The 9,286-nt window shown below is 44.9% G+C and overlaps 1 protein-coding gene across 1 annotated transcript in view; it reads left to right on the top strand.

Moving 5' to 3' along the window:
* ZNF880 (zinc finger protein 880) overlaps positions 1 to 9,286 on the top strand; it is a 25,061-nt gene that overhangs the window by 3,005 nt on the left and 12,770 nt on the right. Inside the window, exons 2-3 of the mRNA XM_011946202.1 lie at positions 366 to 492; positions 1,336 to 1,464. Coding sequence (XP_011801592.1) covers positions 366 to 492; positions 1,336 to 1,464 — 256 coding nt within the window. The remainder of the gene's footprint in view (positions 1 to 365; positions 493 to 1,335; positions 1,465 to 9,286) is intronic.

Below are 9,286 nucleotides of genomic sequence, written 5' to 3'. Positions count from 1 at the left end.
CTTGAACCTGGGAGGCAGATGTTGCAGTGAGCCAAGATTGTGCCACTGCACTCCAGCCTGGGCAACAAAGTGAGACTCTGTTTGAAAAATATATATATATAGTATCTGACACTTCTATAGAAATAACTGTGGGTTAATTTTTGTTTTTCTTGTATTGTCCACTAAATTAGAAATCTATACTAATTTAAAGAATATCATAACTTCTAATAGAGAAGTATAATAAAACACAATTAGAAACACATAACTAGCTAAAAAATACCTTAATGTGGATTTGTCAAAACATTCACTTCAATCAAGTCAGTCCTTACAACTGTCTTCTCATTTTGTGATGATACCCTGTTGGTGAAATGTGTTTTTCATTTTAGGGACACCTGACATTCAGGGATGTGGCCATAGAATTCTCTCAGGAGGAGTGGAAATGCCTGAACCTTGCTCAGAGGACTTTATACAGGGAAGTGATGTTGGAGAACTACAGGAACCTGGTCTTCCTGGGTGAGGATAATGTCCCTCCAGAAGTCAGGATCTGCCCTGGTATATTTTTGCATTTTGTTGTGTGCCTCTTAGCATCTTAGGAGTCAATGTACTGCTTGACTGAGATTAAAACCCTGTTGACTCAGAAATGAAAACCTCCATAATGCTTTATAATGCTGTATTTTTCAGAAACAATAAGCTCCATGATGCTTTCTGGACTTAACTTCTTTCTTCAAACATTCTGCCCCCTTCATGATTCATCATTGAGTGGTACCAGGGCTTAAGTAGGCATCAAACCTTCTGACAGACTCAAGATACCCAGTTGTCTGTCATCCACCCCTGTGCTTATGATTCATTAGTTCTTGCAAGAGAGCTCGATGTCTGCATGTTACAATGTTCCGTCAGCATTCAGAAGGAGGCAGTGGATGAATTTATGTGAAATACTGTTCTTTTTGTTGTATGTTTGTTTGTTTGAGACAGAGTCTCGCTGGGTTGCCAGGCTGGAGTGGAGTGGCAGGATCTTGGCTCACTGCAACCTCCGCCTCCCGGGTTCAAGTGATTCTCCTGCCTCCATCTCCCGAGTAGCTAGGACTACAGGTGCACATCACCGCACCTGGCTAATTTTTGTATTTTTAGTAGAGGCAGGGTTTCACCATATTGGTCCGGCTAGTCTTGAACTCCTGACCTCATGATCTGCCTGCCTTGGCCTCCCAAAGTGCTGGGGTTACAGGCATGAGCCACCACGCCCGGCAAAATACTATTCTTGATCCGTTTATAGTATCATCTCTCCTACCTAGACATGGGGCTTGGATTTTGGAGATGCCACAACACACATTTATTCTTTATTTTTCTTTTTGTAAATAGGAATCTGTCTTCCTGACCTGAGTATTATCTCCATGTTGGAGCAAAGGAGAGATCCCCGGAATCTGCAGAGTGAAGTGAAAATAGCAAACAATCCAGATGGCAGGGAATGCATCAAAGGTGTGAACACAGGTAAGAGCTTGGAAGGGCAGAGTGGCAGCCCCATAATTTTTTTTTTTAAACAGGGTCTTGCTCTGTCACCCATGCTGTCCTACAGTGGCAGTTGTGGCTCAACTCATAGCCTCAAATTCCTGGACTCAAGTGATCCTCCTTCTTCTGCTTCCCAAAGTGGTGGGATTATAAGCATGAGCCACTGCACCCTGCAGAACCACACTTTGAGATTCTGTTTGGGAGCTCTCTGCAAGTAGGAGAATTCTTTGGGAAAATAAAAGTTTAAATCCTGTGAGTTCTGATTGGAGTTTGTTTTGTTTTTTTTTTTTTGAGACAAGTTCTTGCTCTGTTGCCTAGGCTGTAGTGTAGTGGTGGTGTGATCATGGCTCACTGTACCCTCGGTCTTTGGACTCATATGATCTTCTTGTCTCTGCCTGCCAAATCGCTGGGACTATAGGCACGTGCCACTGCACCTCGCTAATTTTTAAAAATGTTTTGTGGAGATGAGGTCTCACTATGTTGCCCAGACTTGTCTCGAACTCCTGGCCTCAAGTATTTTTCCTAGCTGGCCTGCCAAAGTGCTGGGATTGTAGGCATGACCCACCATGCCTGGCATAGGAGGGAAATTTTTCTTGGCCCCCTCTTACGGATTTGTTCTTTGTTTTTGGTTTCTTGGATTTTTGGGTTTTTTTTTTGGAGACAGAGTCTTACTCTGTTACCCAAGCTGGTATTGTTATTTTTTAATTTTTTAAATTTTTAAATTTATTTTTACGAAATTTTTTTATTATGAGACAGTGTCTTGCTCTGTCGTCCAGGCTGGAATGCAGTGGCACGATCTTGGCTCACTGAAACCTCTGCCTCTTGGGTTCGAGCCATTCTCGTGCCTTAGCCTCCCAAGTAGCTGGAATTACAGCCTCCCAAGTAGCTGGAATTACCACCAAGCCTGGCTACATTTTTTCTGTATTTTTAGTAGAAACAGGGTCTTGAACTCCTGGCCTCAAGTGATCCACCCACCTTGGCCTCCTAAAGTGTGGGATTAAAGCATGAGCCACTGCTCCTGGCCATATTACCATTATTTATTTGTTGGTTACATGGATAAGTTCTTTAGTGGTGATTTCTGAGATTTTGGTGCACCCATCACCCGAGCATTGTACACTGTATTCAGTGTATAGTCTTTTATCCCTCACCTCCCACCCTTTTCCCTGAGACCTCAAAGTCCATTGTATCATTTCACACCTTTGCATCCTCCTAGTTTAACTCTCGCTTATGAGTGAGAACATACAATGTTTGGTTTTCCATTCCTGAGTTAGTTTACTTAGAATAATGGTCTTCAGTTCTGTCCAGGTTGCTGCAAATGCCATTATTTCATTCCTTTTTATGACTGAGTAGTATTCCATATTATATGTATACCACATTTTCTTTATCTACTTGTTGATGGGCATTTGAGCTGGTTCTCTGTTTTTGTACTTGTGAATTATGCTGCTATAAACATGCGTGTGCAAGTGTCTCTTGTTTTTTTTTTTTTTTTTTTTGTGCAGTGGCTGGATCTCAGCTCACTGCAAGCTCTGCCTCCCGGGTTCACGCCATTCTCCTGCCTCAGCCTCCTGAGTAGCTGGGACTACAGGCGCCCGCCACCTCGCCCGGCTAGTTTTTTGTATTTTTTAGTAGAGACGGGGTTTCACCGTGTTAGCCAGGATGGTCTCGATCTCCTGACCTCGTGATCCACCCGTCTCGGCCTCCCAGAGTGCTGGGATTACAGGCTTGAGCCACCACGCCCGGCCCCTTTTGTATAATGACTTCTTTTCCTCTGGGTAGACACCAGGAGTGGTTTTCCTGGATCAAATGGTAGATCTACTTTTAGACCTTTAAGGAATCTCCACACTGTTTTCCATAGTGGTTGTATTAGTTTCCATTCCCACCAGCAGTGTAAAGTGGCCCCTTTTCATCACATCCATGCCAATATGTATTATGTATGTATTACGGCCATTCTTGCAGGAGTGAGATGGTATTGCATTGTAGTTTTAATTTGCGTTTCTCTGATAATTGGTGATGTTGAGTCTTTCTTCATCTGTTTGTTGGTCATTTCTGTATCTTCTTTTGACAACTCTCTGTTCATGTCCTTAGCCCACTTTTTGATAGGAGTGTTTGTTTTTTTCTTGATGATTTGTTTGAGTTCCTTGTAGATTCTGGGTATTAGTCCTTTGTCAGATACATAGTGTGTGAAGATTTTCTCCCACTCTATGGGTTGTCTGTTTACTCTGCTGATTATTTCTTTTGCTGTGTCAAAGGCAAAGTCTTTATCATGATGCACCGCACCCTCTCATATGGCTTATGAGAATTCTTTGATTCCATCATTCTGAAGGACACAGGGAGGGCTGAGTCAGAGGGGTCTATTTTCCCTGTGGTCTCTGTTTCTGTCGTGATTTTACCTAATGCTAGGTTTATACATCAAACCTGAGGTATGCGTAGATCTGCCTCCTTGACCTATGTATGGTCCACACAATATCCTATACTAGGAAGACCTAATCAGGAGATAAGAAAACATTGGCGGCTCTGTTTTTTGTGTGTGGGGCTCACAAATAGCATGAAGGCATCTCAGCCCCTCTTTGCCTCTTCAGGTCTTGCGGGGATAGGGAAAATCCAGTGTTTTTCTTACCCTCAAATGCTACTCAGCAGAGGGCGCTTCACTTCTGGTCAACCGAATGGGTGGAGATTTCTCCCCACCAACAACCAGCTTTTCAGTGGCCATCTAATAGTTTTCTGTGATTCCTGTCTGATATTATCGATCTGGAATTAGTGTCAGATCCCATAGGCAAAGGGTTGAGTTCCCAAACCTGTCCCCTGCCTCAGCCACCAGTCACAGGTAGTAGGTTGTCCTCTTTCCTTCTTACCAACCAGCTACAGGTTGGGGTTCCCTCAAGCCCCTTGTTGGGTTTGATTACTTTGCTAGAGTGGCTCAGAGAACTTAGTAAAACACATTCTTATGCTCATTGGTTCACACTGAAGGGTGTTTTGAAGGATACAGATGAACAGCTGGATGAAGAGATTCACAGGGAGAGGCATGTGGGAAGATTCACTGGGTGCGCCACCCTCCAGGCACCTGCATGTGTCACCATTTGGAAGATCTCATGACCCCAAAGTTCAGGGGTGGTTTTTATTTTGAGACGGCGTCTTGCCCTATCACCCAGGCTAGGGTGAAGTGGCACAATCTCAGCTCACTGCAATCTCCGCCTCCCGGTTCAAGTGATTCTCTTAGTTCAGGGATTTTTTATGCAGGCTTCATCACATAGGCATGACTGATATTAACTCAGTCTCCAGCCCCTCTTCCCTTCCTAGAGGATAGTGGATGGGGCTGACACTTTGATGCCTGTAATCATGGCCTGGTCTTTCTGATGGTCAACCCAGTCCAGGGAACCTACAGAGGCTGCCTCATTAGAACAAATCACGTTCCTCTCACCTAGAACATCCCAAGAAGTTAGGAGCTGTGTGTCAGAAACCAACGAAGAGACTGACATATGCATTTCTTCTTCTTTTACAAGGTTCCTCAGCCGTTGTTCAGTTGTGCTTTGTCCATACTTTACTGGTGTGTGTAACAGGAGTAGGTGCCTGTTCTGAGATTTTTACTCAGCAGAATGGGAAAGACAGTTGACTGAAAGATCCTTTAGGCCTGGGGGCGGTGTCTCATGCCTGTAATCCCAGCACTTTGGGAGGCTGAGGCGGGTGGATCAGGAGGTCAGGAGATCGAAACCATCCTGGCCAATATGGTGAAACCCCATCTCTACTAATAATATAAAACAAAATGAGCTGGGCATGGTGGTATGTGCCTGTGGTCCCAGCTATTAGGGAGGCTGAGGCAGCAGAATCACTTGAACCCGGGAGGTGGAGGTTGCAGTGAGCCAAGATCGTGACACTGCACTCCAGCCTGGTGACAGAGTGAGACTCCGTCTCAAAAAAAAAAAAAGATCCTTTATTGAATATCTGAGTCCTTGTGAGAGAACAGCTCACTGGCATGATGCCTCTTTAAGACAGTAGTCTTAAAACCACTGCTGATTTTATTTTGGGCTTTTGCATATATTAGAAATGAACTTGGGGCTGGGCATGGTGGCTCATACCTGTAATCCTAGCACTTTGGGAGGCTGAGGTAGGTGGATTGCTTGAGCCCAGGAGTTTGAGACCATCCTGAGTAACACTGTAAGACCTTGTCTCTACAAAACATATGAAAATTAGCTGGCTGTGGTGGTGCACACCTGCAGTCGCAGCTACTCAGGAGGCTGAGGTGGGAGAATCACCTGAGCCCAGGAGGTCGAGGCAGCAGTGTGCTAGGACTGTGTCACTGCACTTGAGCCTTAGTTACAGAGTAAGACCCTGTCTCAGAAAAAAAAGAAGAAGAAAATTTAAAAATAAATGAACTTGACATTTCTATTTAGTCAGTGGTTCCATTACTCTTTGTCTTCTTTGTTTTATATGTGTGGGGATGTTGTATCAGGGAATAGCCATTGATTTGTATATTTTTGAGGACGTTTCTCTTTCTTTTTTTTTTGCCTAGGAGTTTCTCTAACAGCTGTACACACTCTAGGAGTTTTGGATTGCGTAGTATAAATATTTCTTTTCCTTTCCTTTATCTGATTTAGATATTAAAGTATATTTTTGTCAATTAAGTTTATTAGAATGTATAAATTGGGAATTTAATTTTTAATTTTTTTTTTTTTTAATACAGTCTCGCTCCGTTGCCCAGGCTGGAGTGCAGTGGCGCGATGTCAGCTCACTGCAACCTCTGCCTCCTGGGTTCAAGCAATTCTCCTTCCTCAGCCTCCCAAGTAGCTGGGATTACAGGTACCTGCCACCACACCCAGCTAACTTTTTGTATTTTTAGTAGAGACGAGGTTTTGCCACGTTGGCCAGGCTGGTCTCAAACTCCTGACCTCAGGTGATTCACCCGCCTCAGCCTCCCAAAGTGCTGGGATTACAGGTGTAAGCTACTGCACCTGGCCTCATTTTTAATTTTTTTAGGGACAGGGTTTCATTCTGCCTCCCAGGCTAGATGGCAGTGGTACAGTTTAGGTCACTGCATCCTTGACTTCCAGGGCAAAAATGCTCTTCCCAGCTCAGCCTCCCCTGTACCTGGGATTGTTGGTTATGCCAATACATTGGTGTTGAACTGGCTTCAAACAACTGTCCCATCTCACCCTTCCAAAGTGCTGAGATTACAAGTGTGAGCCACCTTACCCAACCATGAGTTTTCGATATCTCAAGAATACACTGTTTTAAAGTTGTTACCATCTTAAGCCCAGAAATACCAACACATTGACTCACGGTAAGTTGTTATTTAAGTCTGAGAGGAAGAACTCAAAGCTGTGTTTGATCCCTGTTTGGTCTCACACCTAACAACAATAAATGCAGAAAATTTCTTTGATCAAATATGTAGGATTTTCTCCTGTAATGAGCAAGCAGTCAGTTCTGCGGTGGATTGTGCTGGATGTACTTCAATAAATTCTGACATTATGTAGTTGGAGATGCCATTGATACGGTTTGTAGTTGGAGATGGCATTGATACGGTTTGTAGTTGGAGATGGCATTGATACGGTTTGTAGTTGGAGATGGCATTGATACGGTTTGTAGTTGGAGATGCCATTGATACGGTTTGTAGTTGGAGATGCCATTGATACGGTTTGTAGTTGGAGATGGCATTGATACGGTTTGGCTCTATGTCCCCACCCAAATCTCATCTCCAACTGTAATCCCCACTTGCCATGGAGGGACCTGGTAGGAGGTGTTAGATCATGGGGGTGGTTTCCGCCATGCTGTTCTCGTGAGAGTGAGTGAGTTCTCGTGAGACCTGATGGTTTCAGAGTGTGGCATTTCCTCCCTCACTCTCCCTCTCTCCTGCCACCACATAAGACATGCCTTGCTTCCCCTTTTACTTTTCACCATGGTCGTAAGTTTCCTGAGACCTCCCCAGCCACACGGAACCGAGTCAATTAAACTTCTTTTCTTTGTAAATTACCCAGTCTTTTTTTTTTTTAGACAGAGTCTCGCTCTGTTACCCAGGCTGGGGTGCAGTAGTGCAATTTCAGCTAACCACAGTCTCCGCCTCCTGGGTTCAAGTGATTCTCCTGCCTCAGCCTCCCGAGTAGCTGGGACTACAGGAGTGCGCCATCATGCCTGGTTAATTTTTGTATTTTTTTTTTTTTTTTGAGACGGAGTCTCGCTCTGTCACCCAGGCTGGAGTGCAGTGGCCGGATCTCAGCTCACTGCAAGCTCCGCCTCCCGGGTTTACGCCATTTTCCTGCCTCAGCCTCCCGAGCAGCTGGGACCACAGGCGCCCGCCACCTCGCCTGGCTAGTTTTTTGTATTTTTTTTTCAGTAGAGACAGAGTTTCACCATGTTAGCCCGGATGGTCTCGATCTCCTGACCTCGTGATCCACCCATCTCGGCCTCCCAAAGTGCTGGGATTACAGGCTTGAGCCACCGCGCCCGGCCAATTTTTATATTTTTAATAGAGACGGGGTTTCACTATGTTGGCCAGGCCGGTCTCGAACTCCTGACCTCGTGATCTGCCCGCCTCAGCCTCCCAAAGTGCTAGGATTACAGGAATTGCCCAGTCTTGAGTATGTCTTTATAGCAGTGTGAAAACGCACTAATACAAGCATCAAATCCCACATGGTGAGCATTGAATCCACAAGACTGCCCCCACTTGAGACAGCAGTCCCAAATCTAGACCTCCCAGAACTGGCTCCAAGTTGGGTTTCCAATGACTTCTTCTTCAGGTTCAGTTAATATGCTAGAACCATTCACAGAGCTCAGAGAAACATTTAAAGTTACAGATTTATTACAAAAGGTATTTACATATTTTTTGAGAGAGTCTCGGTCTGTTGCCGAGACTGGAGTGCAGTGGCGCAATCTCAGCTCACTGCAACCTCCGCCTACCGGGTTCAAGCAATTCTTGTGCCTCAGCCTCCCAAGTAATTGGGATTACAGGCACCCACCGCCGCACCCGGCTAATTTTCATATTTTTAGTAGAGATGGGGTTTCACCATGTTGGCCAGGCTGGTCTTGAACTCCCAACCTCAAGTGATCTGCCCGCTTCAGCCCTCAAAGTGCTGGGATTACAGGCATGAGCCACTGCACTGGCCAAAAAACTTTTTTTTTTTTTTAATGAAAGACACAAATTAACACTCAGATGGAAACATACATGGGGTGAGTTCTGGAAGGGTCTCAAACATAGGATTGTCTATCCCCTGGAGTCGGGGTGTGCCACCCTTTTAGCACTTGGATGAATTCTCGTTCACCTTCCTGTCAGCCTCCATGTGTTCAGCTTTCCAGAAGCTTTCTGAACCCAGTCCTTTTGGTGGTTTTTTTTTTTTTTTTTTTTGAGACAGTATCTCGCTCTCTCACCCAGGCTGGAGTGCAGTGGCACAATCTTGGCTCACTGCAACTTCCACCTCCCAACTTCAAGCGATTCTCCTGCCTCGGCCTTCTGAGTAGCTGGGATTACAGGCACGCACCACCACGCCCAGCTAATGTTTGTATTTTTAGCAGAGATGGAGTTTTGCCATGTTGGTCAGGCTGATCTTGAACTCCTGACCTAATGATCCACCCACCTTGGCCTCCCAAAGTACTGGGATTCTAGGTGTGAGCCACTGCGCCCGGCCTCCTTTTGGGTTTCTATGGAAGCTTCATTACATAGGCATTATTGAAGCATGGACAAATGTGTCAGAATTTGATTCTACAAAGAGTGTATGATCTAAATCCTATCAGGCCCATCTGTTCAGATTCTAATTGGTGGCTCTGTGCAAGATTTCCTCCAGGCTATGGGCCAGAACTCTTTCTTTTTTTTTTTTTT

The sequence above is a fragment of the Colobus angolensis genome, unplaced genomic scaffold (assembly GCF_000951035.1).
Source record: "Colobus angolensis palliatus isolate OR3802 unplaced genomic scaffold, Cang.pa_1.0 Scaffold25, whole genome shotgun sequence".
Taxonomy (NCBI): domain Eukaryota; kingdom Metazoa; phylum Chordata; class Mammalia; order Primates; family Cercopithecidae; genus Colobus; species Colobus angolensis.
This window is presented reverse-complemented; position numbering and strand designations above follow the sequence as displayed.